Source organism: Solea senegalensis, linkage group LG11 (genome assembly GCF_019176455.1).
Source record: "Solea senegalensis isolate Sse05_10M linkage group LG11, IFAPA_SoseM_1, whole genome shotgun sequence".
Lineage (NCBI taxonomy): Eukaryota > Metazoa > Chordata > Actinopteri > Pleuronectiformes > Soleidae > Solea > Solea senegalensis.
Window position 1 is genome coordinate 8,701,319 of NC_058031.1, and position 12,063 is coordinate 8,713,381.

A 12,063-nucleotide genomic window follows, 5' to 3' on the forward strand; every position below is an offset into this window, starting at 1 on the left:
GGTACACGTACCACAGTTTGAGAACCTTGTGTTGAGACATTCCGTCTTGTTTGGTGATAATCGGTGAGTTGTCTCCGTTTCCTAGCTGACTTGTGACCGTGGCATCACAGACTCAGATGAATAATTGTGATATAATCAAACTCTTAAGTCAAACGACTACAACTTCCAACACTACTGAGCTGTTTGAGTGACACCAGTGAGCCTCTCCGTGAAACATACTCTATCTTGTGTGCTGAGACGTCTGCAGTGGATCACTTCTGTCTGACTCGAGGCCATTCATAGGAAAATGTGTGTCGTTGAGTGAGGGGGGCAAAGGGGAGGCGGGTAATTAGAGGATCTGCTTTGGATTGAGACCTGGCTTAATCTACTCTAGACTGTTTGGTGAACACGGTTACTGTAATGAGCCGGTCGTGTTGGGGGTAACCGTCCGGCAGCTGCGTCCTCCACTATTAGGAAACATTTATGCGACTCAGATTATGAATGAGCGAATGAGTGTGGCACACGCTTAAGAGAGGAAAACTGCCTCCGTCCAGACGGTCCAGTTTATACTTCCGTTTTTTTTTTTTTCTCTCTCAGAGAAACCCACTTTTTCCAAGTTCATGCAGTATTTTCCATCGCTGTTAAACAACTCATTGAGTCGTCTGGGTTAGAGCATTGCCCCCGTTTTACTTTTCCAAGTGTCACGTTTTGTGATTGAGCTTTTAAATCCAAGCAGTGGAACTCTGATATGGAAATGGCTCATTGTTTGGTATCTCATGGAAATCCTTCCAAGGGGCAAAGAGAAGCATGAGTTTTTGATCTGCTCTCTCTTACGTGCCATGTCTCCTTTGCATCTACACTGATTGAGCTTTTTTTTTTCTTTTTTACTCCTGACTGATCTCTTACTGGAAACTTTAATAATAACTTGAAAAAAGACAAAACAGAAGAAAAACACAAACAAACTTATCTGCTGTTACGGCCTCCTTAAGGAACCAAAAGGGCTCAAAAGGAGACATGTAAAGGATGCCACAACCTCAAAATCAAAAACAAAATTGAATAAATTGGGAAAGAAAGTGACCCCTGACCAAAATAACTACAGATGCAGCTGGACCAGTAATGGGCCGTCGGGCCCCTGGACCTAAGGTCTGGTCAGACAAAAGTCTGCATCATTTCAAACCAATGGAAAAAGTATTAATAAGTAGCAAAATAAAGAAAACTAACCAAGAGCATGCGTTTGCTGCCTCATCCTCTCCTACAGTCGTCTACTTTTAAATCTCCCTCATCCCAATGACGCCCTCCTCTTCTCACATGGCTTTAAACACAGGTGAGTGGAGAGGGACTCTGTCCCAGCATGCACTGCGACAGATACACCTGTCCCATAAAGACAAAGGAACATCATAACTCAGTTAAGTTTTCTTCGTGAAGTAGTTAAGTGTCCTTATTTAAAAACACACCCTTTATTTCATGTATTATTAGATTCTATGGCTTTAGTTTGTAGTTTATAACTTACAGTCCCGTCTCTCTCTTATTGGCAGTACATCTGGGTCAGTGGCTTTCTAATAGAAAGAAGAAAAAAAAGAACATTAACATGAACATGGATGGAAAGTTAGAAAGCTTTAATTCCATTCACTGTCTCAGCAGTTTCCCCCCACTTCCAGTCTATAGGCGAGGTCAGCTGACTGCCAGGTGTTTGGAGACACCAGTTATATCGAACTTATACCATTCAGTTGTGATATATATATATTTTTTACCATTATTATAATGAATAATTATGAAAACATTTTCCAGTGGGTGTGACTTCAGTTTCAGACATGAGTGCACAGATTTAAAACAAAACAAAACCCTGGAAAAAACACTGCAGTTTGTCTGCCTTATGATGTTTCAGAATTTGGCTCGCGTTTCATAATTAACAATAACTGTCAGACAGGCAGTGCTTCAGTTCGGGGCAATGCTGACATGTCATTGTGCAATAAGGAATCTAATTTCCGTCCTGCCACAACTCGATCCCTGGAAAACCCTTTTCTCCTTTTTCCAAACTAATATGTTCCATCAACATGGAAACTACATACATCCATGCCGCACAAGGAACCCGCCTCCTTATGTAATAAGATTCTGATCGATACTCAGATGTTTGTAGAAAGAATTCAAGTGTCTTAAGTCCAGTGGAAAAGTGGTGGACGAGCTCATGGATTTTTCCCTCCTTAGCACAGCCACATGAAATGCCAAGAAACAATATCACCTCCCATGTCAGAGCTATTTTCTGTCTTAACCCAGGTTTCCAGTTCCAACCTACAATATTTCATAACATTACTCCGTATCTAGTCGAAGCACAAACGGGTAAATCAATATCCAGTAGTCAAAACAGCTGAAAGAAAAAAAGATTTCCCTCATAACAACCAGCTGAATGTCTACCTCATTGCACCGGTTCACAAAAAGCATTTAATCCGGGCCGTCTTAAAGTGATTTGGGGGGGGTTTTGTTTGGTTGTCATCAGAGATCACAGGGAGAGGCAGGGAGACACATCTGCAGTCTGTCTTTTTAACAGTCGCGGGTGCTAAGAAAATCAAAGCATTCCAGGCCCTCAGAGTTATATATAGAGCCAGAAGAGGGTGTGTGTTCATGCTTTGCAATGTTTCAGTGCTGAGGCCATCATTGCCAAAAACACAGAGCACTTTACGCGGCGTAGTAAACAGTCCAAGCTCATTTGGTTTCATTCCAAGTTGCCCACTGCCGTTTCAAAAGAGCTCTCACTGCATCGACACATATCGTACATAGCAAACTCGGGAGAGTGACACTCTCCATCAGACGCGACACAGACGCCCAGCTGACCTCAGACCCAGACTGTGCAGCAGGAGTTCTCTTCAGGGACCTGGAGAAAGGCCCAGTGGCCTCGCTGATGTGGTCTCCTTGGCCTCCAGGTTGGATATGGAGCCTACATGGTTCCATGCCACCGTCTGCATGAGCTGCTTCTGTCAGGGGCCGGTGACAGTTTGTGGTGGAGCATATACACAGCAGAGTCTCTCTCACCGTCTTTGTCCTGCACTGTTCCACTGGGAGCAGCAAGTAAGATGTTTCCAGGCTGGAAAACAAATTCCTGTCTCGGAGAGCCAAAGATAAAATTCACCGACCTTGTGACAAGTTAGCCGGAATGTTATGCAACAGTCGTGAGCCACCTCTCCTCTAAACGCCGGCAAATCCAAAGATGCAAAGCAAATTTCAAAATTTACTTTGACTCTGATTGGATTGTGGATTTGGCAGCGGACCAGCGGGGGCTCCATAGCTGCAAGACACGAGGGAAGACCACAAATGTTAAGGTTAGCAGGCAGCTCTGTTGATTCTGGAGTGGAATTTCACTTTTCATGGAACTGATTAAGTTAAATGGTTTCTTTTCATGGTATAATGTACGCATTTAGGCAATGGAATATGAGGGGAATGTTGGATTTAACATTTATTTATACATGGAATATTTATGCTTGACTACATGTTGAAAAAGCCTGGAAACATTGATGGTTAAACACTTAACTACCAAGTTTCAGATGAAACAGAAATGTTATACTTTGTGATAAAAAATAAATATAAGGGAGTTTATTCATTATCCAGTAAGTTGTAAGTTCCTCATTATGCTCCATGTCAGTCTGTGTCAATGAATACCCGGACCATGTACTGTATGATGTGACCAAGAGAAGATGAGAGTGAACACACGAGCGTCTCAGAGCACGAGGGACTCCCTCCTCTGGTGAGACACCAGTAAACATCCAGCCTGCACTTACAGTACTTTATGTCCTGTGTAACTTGCACCTCATCAGAAAACTGAAGAGAGGCATCCAGAGGAACCATGATGGTTTTCACATATGATCTGTGGATACGTGGTCTCAGTCCAAACTCTCTTTTCTCAGTCCACGTTTGGGAAAAGGCCGTTAGGAGAAGGAAAATAGAAACCATGTAATTCATTTCTTACTGTTCTGGGTTATCTACTGGGCCACATGACGGGGAATCCTTCACTTTTAACTTGACTGTGACTTTGACGCCGTCAAGTCATGTGAGGTCACACGAAAATCAACTGGCTTCACTTTTATAATTCACAAAAAGGTCACAAAGCCATAGAAAGCTCAATTATTGTGTGCAGTCACCATTTCACAGCCTGGCATCAAAGTGGCAAATCCTCTCTATTCACGTCATTTGGTTGTATTTTTGTTTTCTTCATGTTAACAAATTACAGACCGGGTAAAAAGAATTCCTAGTAGATCTTTTTCATTAATGTCCAAACATGACACATGCTCTATAATTATGGTCAAGGCAGAAAAGCTCATTTTCTCCTGAAACACGGTGACACAAAAGGAAGAAATCATCAGCAAGGGACGTTGAAACCTTTAATCTGGTTTAAAATGACAGTCGATAAGTAATGTGAAATAAGAAATAAAGGAGACAAGAAAGGGTTTATTAATGGTCATCATCATTACAACATTGATACTTTTTGACCGAGTGCAACCGGCACTATTAAATTAATTAAATAGCTGAATAAATTAAAAATGTATCACTGTTATTTACAAGCAACCAAATTGTTTTTGTATTTTTTTTTTTTTTTACAACAAAAAAACATTCAGTCATTAAAAAAAAAATCCTGTGCAAACCTGCTGAGTTCAGTGAAGATTAAAGGTTTAGTTTAACCGATGAGTTATGGCACCTTCTGTTTTGAATGTTCTGCATCATGACAAGATGTTTTTTTTTCTCTTTCCTCTTCTAAATCAACTTTGAAATAAATGGGGTCATGTGATGATGTTAGTTCTTAAATATTCACAGTGGCTCGATCATCGCACCACCAGAAGATTGAAATGAATATCCACAAGAAATGTACAATTTGCAGTTTAAGTAATACTTATTAACAATATTCACACAGTTGTCATTGGTTCCCTTTGTTTCACAGCTGAAATGTGAGGGTTAGTTCGCAGTGAAGAGTGAGGAGGCCTTGGATTAGATTAGATTAGATGGCATGAAAGCGGGGACAGCTGGACACTGGTCACAGAGGGATTTTCATTTATGGCTTTAGGTCACTGTTAAAGTGAGTCATCATGCAATGCTGAAAGCGTGGTTGTGCCGGCCGGCCTGAGCGGCCACATGAGGCACTGCGCATTCCTCTGCGGACACGCATCCACACAGCCAGAAGGTTTGGGCTGAAAATAACTAGCACTCCTTTGTGGCTGCGTCAGACCGCTCTCCAAAAACACGAAACAAGTCGGGGCCCCGTACGACGACACAAAGACAGATTTAACATCAGACACCACAGGTCACTCGAAAATAAACAGCCACGCCACCTCCGCCATGTCGGGCTGCAGCATCAGGGTGACGCATAAACAAACACACACACACACACACACACGTAGACGTGTGTTTTATGCAAAGTCTAGCCGGTAAACTTTGGAAATGACTGTTTGAGGAGAGTGTGAATCAGGTTGAGTGAGAATGCTACATCAGTTTTAGAGCCCACTAATAAAAACAACTGGAAATGAGAGAAAATTAAATTCCAGCCTCAAATGGCATTTGACTTTTCAGGTTGCTTCTCCCTGAAGTGGTTTTTAGACATTACAAAATGAACTTGACAGACATCATTTTCCTTATTGGCATCTTGATCTATTACATAGAGGCAATGGCCACATTGTTATAGTACAGACAGAAGCACCGACTGTAAATAAGACAAAACCTTGCAAACTCATAATTCGCAGCCGTTAGTTAGTCTTTGCATCAGACACATGCAGCGAGTAACACTGCCCGTCTCCCTCAGTAAACAACCCGTCCCTGACGAACAAATTAGAGGGAAGGAACCTATGCTTGATTCTCAAGATGAAGACAGGGGGGGGTGACCTCCCGCGTTCCCCCCTTTAAACGAGGCCCGAGGCTCCTCCCACTCTTTATGTGGTCAGTTTGGAGTAGCTGGGCGGGGAGAAACGTCTCCGCAGGTACTTGAGGATGTACAGAGGCAGACAGCTCACCAGCGTGATGACGGTCACCTTCCACAGGAACGACACGGTTGTGATGAAGTACACGTCTGACGTGGACAGAGAGTCAAAGATCACAGTGAGATTGTAGCACAGCGACACACGTTTCTCATCAATGAATTCTGTTAACTTCCTGTGGCAGCTGACCCAGACCCATAGCCACAGCAGTTTAAACAGGAGGGCTCAGACTTCATAAACAGTGCTAATATTTGTTAAATCGTGTTTGAAAACAACACATTGTAGAATCGATCGATTAATTGATTTATCATACAAAATATATAAAAGTGGTAAACTACAGACCCTTTAGAGACGAGCGATTCACTTCATGTCTGCATAAACACTGTCAAATATAAACAAAAGCTGCCGCAGCAAGTCTGAGCTTAAATGTATATGTTTGTGAATTGTCCTGAGCAGGGTGAGCATCATTAATCCTAATTTTAATCCACAGCTCACTAAATTCACACTGACAGCAGAGTCTCTGAACACACTCTGCAAAACACACTACCTGTTTAAATAAATAAATAAATAAATAAAATATTGGGACACACGACATAACCCACACGTGAGGTTTATGTCACAGGTCAAAGGTGAGCGAGATCTTGTCTCTTTCTTAAATTTGGCTTCTATATTATATCAAACTTGAGCACTGATTTTACCTAAATAATCTCTCATGAATATACAAATAAAAACACAGATATTTTGGCCAGTGCCGACCATTGGCCAAAGAAGAAGGAGCCACTATACACCACTGGTTTTTTTTTTACCACTACCTATATGAGATTTTCTTTCTTCTTTTATCTTAAAACTAAACTGACATATCTCACATGAGCAAGTGCCATAATTAAACACGAGTACACTCAAGAAATGATTTTCTCCTACATGCTGTCAGTGGCCAGTCTTTAGTTTGGCCTAGGGTGCTGATTTTCTTTCAACGCTTACGGTGCATATTGTTTGTGAGTGCATTCAAGTTCCATCTGTGGTTCACAGGAGAGACTCAATGTTCTTACTGAGATGAATAATTCTTCAGAGACAGAAAAATGTAACTATTGCACTTTCATACAAATTCTCTCAAGATGTCAGAAGAGAGTAAACTGCACATGCAGCAGAAGAATAGCCTTTAAATCTATTCCAGTCTAACGTTCAAGAGAGAGAAGAAAAGTGTCCGCGCTTGACCACAGGCCAGTCATGATAGTCGGTGGGCGAGATTGTAGGCTGAAAATGGAACTCCACACCCCACATAAAGCTGAAAATAAAGTCTGGCGAGGCCCTCGGTTAGAGTATTGTATATGTCACAAGTCTTAATATGGCACAACTAAAAAGGTCTTACTTTTCAGGCAACTTACGTAATAAAAGCCAAAACAGCAGGCTGCAGTGGAGTAGCCTCTGCTGTTATTTGTGTGTGTGGGGATTTCTACGGAACACACCTTTTCTGTGATAAACATGAGCCACGCCAGTCTACAGGAAACTAACAAGGCTGTAGGCATTTCCTCTTGAAGCCTCGTCCACAGCACGACAATAATGTCAGCCTGCTCACCTTTAGACTTCACTACATCCAGCATAGCACGGCTTATTGCACACCAGGGGCATGTGTGAATGAGGAGGTCTCCCTCACCTCTGAATGCTGACGTGTTTCGTCAAGGTCATCCAAAGCGCAATCGGGCCGCAGTGACACGGACAGACGGCGTTTGTCGTCTCGCGTCTCTCACGTCTGCACGCCACTTTACGTGTTTATTGTGTTCACTCACCGATGAACTCGTGCAGGAAGACGAGGGAGGCGATGTAACAGGCCAAGCTCAGGAGCTCGCCAACTATCATGAGCCAGTGCCACGTTTGGATGGTCAGGGCCACCATCAGCAGCTCGGTCAGGATTAGAGAGGTGAAGGAAATGGCCACGACATGGACGAACTCTGACTCAAAGAGCAGCAGTGCCCCGTACATGATGATGCTCCCTGTGGACAACAAAAAACACGAGGTGACAACCTGACACGGAGGCCAGCAGCAGCATGAATGGACAACAACATTAAGAGATGAAATTCATACTTCAGTACAGAACTATTATTTTATAAGACACAGTTTGTCAGTTACGAAATGGAACGTTGATGTTTGGATTAAATGTTTTGGGTAGAACTTCTCACTTTAAACAAAAACATATTCACTGTTCATTGTACTTGAAACCTCTTTGTGACCTTTGTTGCACACAGTTCTGTGCAAAAGTCTGCACCAGCTTTGCTGTTTTTTTGTTGTCTGTCAAATGATTATGATTGGTGATTATTGGCATTTGGATTGGAAAAATGAGGCTGAAATTGGTCTTAACTGTCAAAGAGTTTATCTCACACATGTGTACGTAAATGCTCAAGCATGTCTTGAACAAACCTGGTGTAATAGACCTTTTTCACAGCAGATATTTTACGACATGAAATAGTAGGACAAGCGCAGTTTCTTTTACAAGTTACATTAATTAGGTTTCCACTCCAGTTTTAAGAGACAGCCAGGATTGTGCTTTTGTTTCAAGTGTAAGGGGAAGCTCACACTTGACACTTGACACTTTTTCCTGAAAAAAGTGTTATTTTAATAAAGTGAGTGAGCAATAATTACACTGTCGAGTCATTATTGCATTGCTAAAACAACACATCGAGTGGACATCTAAGACTTTTGCACAATGCTGTATATCATGGCAAATGTTTATGGACAACTGTGGAAACTTTTCATGGCCCACTGAGCAGTGTCTCCTTATTTAGGAACCCTCTTGCTTCATGTGCCCCTGCAAACACTTCCCCTCAAAAAAATCAGTGGTGGAAATGTACTTTTTTTCTACTTAGAAGGTTAAAGGTTTAAATATCACTGTTTTTCCACTACTTTCTTAACCCCAACTGACCCCAAAACTAAAAGAAAATTGAAGCTCTTCAATGAAGATCAATCCAGCAGAATTACCAAAAACAGAACAAAAACAAAGACTAAAAGTATAAATCAATAATATACCTTTTGTTTTTGACAAATAGAGTCCTCAGAGGTTCAAAAAATATAAAATAATATTAAATAAATACATGAAGACACAGTTTTAAGATCAAAGTGTCACAAACAAGAGCAAGATACGGTGGGTGTGATGTTGTCTTTGTCAAAGGAATGATTTGTCTGTCCAAATCGAGTCAATTTACGTATGTGCACGGTTGGCAAACAGCAGTTTCTATAAACGCTTTCTTACCTTGATAGATACTTATTAGCACCCATATTAGAAAGGTTTTGAAGGACAGTGGTCGACCCTGTTGAAAGAAAACAATGGAACAAAAATACAATATTCACCATGTTTGTGTATTTTTGGTGTTACTGTGACATGTAAGAGGAGAAGACTCATTCCACACCTTTAGGAGATCTTTGTATAACTCTGGGTATAGCATAGCAACCTCTGACTTAACATCCTTGTCCAAGACCAGGGAGAAGACGGGGAACATGGTGTAGATCGTGGAGTAGCTGAAACAGATCAAACCAAGTGTCCTCAGTGAGCGGGACATCCAGTTCCACACATTGTAGTGCTCGATTCATTACAGATGCATCAGTCATGTAGTCGATCCTTTCATATTTTCCCCTTCTCAAATTTCAACAGTGACTTAACGCAGAGGAAATGCCACAGAAACAAGGCGAATGCTCTTGTGATAAGTCACTGCCACTCGGAGTCTGCGTCTTACCCAATAATCAGAAATCCCTGGTAGAGTGGGACTGAAGCAAAGTAGAAAACAGAGGAGAAGACGGCCTAGAAAGTAAAAAAAAAAGAAGAAAGAAAATAAATTAATATTTTCACATTCATATTTTGATTCAGGGGCATCATTTTTCAAATGCTACAGAAACAAAAAGGCCAGTTTAAGTCAGAGAGAGGGTAAGAAATGATGTCAGCACAAACTAAAAAGTTAACCACATTGTGAATAAACAATTAACTATATCCCCACATCAAATGCAACACTGCAGGGATCCACGTTTTATTGCAAGCTGCTGCTGGAGAAAACTTCATTGACCAATTGCCTCCTCAGCATAAGAACGATGCCAGTATTGAGTTGTCAGCTAGTCATCCTACAATCCAGGCAGGTCACAGCTGTGGTCGGTGTTAATCTGAGACCAGCGGAAAGGGGCGTCCCTAAAACCCCAAAGTCCACGGTGCAGTGAGTCATGGGCCGTCCTCCAGCGAGGGGGCTGAGGGTTGACTTGGACTGGGGATAATGTTGTGTGTGTGCGCATGTCGATTTGCGTGTGTTTGTGGGGTGGGGGTGGGTGGGGGGGGGTATTCTGAAGGGCACCACGAGCCCACTCCTCTGAGTCATCATGCACCCCACCCTTCCATGACCACCCATGGAACTTCACCATGCCTCACCAAAATCATTTACTCCTCACATTTAAAGTTCTTGTGGATAAACATACAAACAAAATGTGCTTTTTTAGACGCTGTAAAGTATTTCACTCTAAATTTAGCTCATGGAAAGCAAAACAGTCAAACTGACTTTCTTCCTTCTTAACCTGAAACAAAATTAGTTTCAGTGTTGAATGCTAGTTTGCTTGCTAGTTAAAACACAGGCACTTGGACTCGGATAACCTTATTGTTTAACGCAGCCATTTTTATTTCGGTGCTCTGTGCACTCTAAGTCCAAAAGCGAACATAAAATGCATGAGGCAACGATTGAGTTGATAACTGTGAATGTACTCTACCTGCATGGTGCTGATGCACAAGCTCCGGTGGATGACAAACTGGCTGAGAGCTGCGGACCTTTTGTAGCTGTTCCGACCGTGGACCATGAGGAGACGGCCTAGATTTTTGAACTGAGTCACGGAGAAGTCAGCGGCCAGAGAGGCCTGCTTTCCCTCCTGTCAAACATACAGCACAGTGGACAGTCAGAACAAGTAATCACCTGAGAATTAGGTCTTTGGGTGGTTGTTTTAATTAATTGTAGACAGACAGACAGACAGCTATATGGAAAATGAGAAATGAGACTAAAGACACATTAATAGTAATGTGTAGGGAAGTCATTTTTAGAAGACAACAGGAAACTGTCCAGTAGTTGCAAAGCTGAGCGTGAAATGTATGAGGCCTTATCTGAGACATTTGACCAATCCAAGGAACAGCTCACTTTTTCCAAACTGGTAAAGGCTCAAACCACACAGCTGCTTCCAGCTTCATGATTACGAAACAGATGTGCAACTGGCATCGAGTTTCTCAACCAAGTCTTGGCAAAAAAAACAAATAGATGCCAATGCCTCACTGTGTCTAAACTTATTTGATATGTGACTGCAGACACATGTACTGTATGAGGTTCATACCTGACCAAACTTTATGTGGCCATCTTTACAGGAAATGTACACAGAGACACGAGTTGATAAGAAACTCTTACTTTTTACTTAGGCACAAAGCTTCCTGTCATCTTTACTTCCTTTACTCAGACAACTGATTGTCACAAAGAGGAATCATCTGTGTGCATGTCACTCTACATGTCTCTGAACGTGAGAGAGATCTTCACAGGAAACACAATGCGAAAATCTGTGAGAGCGGCATGTCAATGTGAGGCGATGAGATGGAGAGAGTCTTACTTTTCCCTCCACTCCCACGCCACAGTCGGCTTCCTGGATCATGCTGACATCGTTTCCTCCATCCCCTAAGAGAAAACAAGAGCCATGGAAGTGTCAGTGTTCAGTGACTCCCCAATTCATCGTGTTAGTGTTTGTTTTGTGTGTGAGTATTTTATGAGGCACTCCCTTAATTTGGCCCCGATTAAGAGATTTAGAGCTGCAGCAAAAAGAGACAAAAAATGTCGGTGTGGAATTTGACAGCTAAAGGCTGAGATACAGCAATGAGTGATGCAGCTGAAATTGAAGAAAACCCATGAAATAAAATATGTTTATTTTTAGGTACACTATTGTGGGCATCACTGGCCCAGACAAAATCATTCCTGATGGATCCGAGCACAAGTGGACTGACTGCGTGGCTAATGCTCATGTGTCCTGGGCCACACTGAAGTGCAAATGCAATATGAACAACTGCTCATCTCATAACATCTAAAAATTATATCTTTTTTCATATTAATAAAATCTCCATAGCAGACTTATTCCTGAG

The 12,063-nt window shown here is 42.0% G+C and overlaps 1 protein-coding gene across 1 annotated transcript in view; it reads right to left on the reverse strand.

The window, feature by feature from the left end:
* Nucleotides 1–4,335: 4,335 nt before the first annotated feature.
* Nucleotides 4,336–12,063, reverse strand: part of LOC122776959 (probable phospholipid-transporting ATPase IIA) — a 29,731-nt gene continuing 22,003 nt past the window's right edge. Inside the window, exons 23-29 of the mRNA XM_044037800.1 lie at nucleotides 11,541–11,605; nucleotides 10,665–10,820; nucleotides 9,656–9,720; nucleotides 9,332–9,440; nucleotides 9,175–9,232; nucleotides 7,718–7,921; nucleotides 4,336–6,022 (exon numbers count right to left, since the gene is read on the reverse strand). Of these exons, the coding sequence (XP_043893735.1) occupies nucleotides 5,886–6,022; nucleotides 7,718–7,921; nucleotides 9,175–9,232; nucleotides 9,332–9,440; nucleotides 9,656–9,720; nucleotides 10,665–10,820; nucleotides 11,541–11,605 (794 nt within the window). The 3' untranslated portion in view covers nucleotides 4,336–5,885. The remainder of the gene's footprint in view (nucleotides 6,023–7,717; nucleotides 7,922–9,174; nucleotides 9,233–9,331; nucleotides 9,441–9,655; nucleotides 9,721–10,664; nucleotides 10,821–11,540; nucleotides 11,606–12,063) is intronic.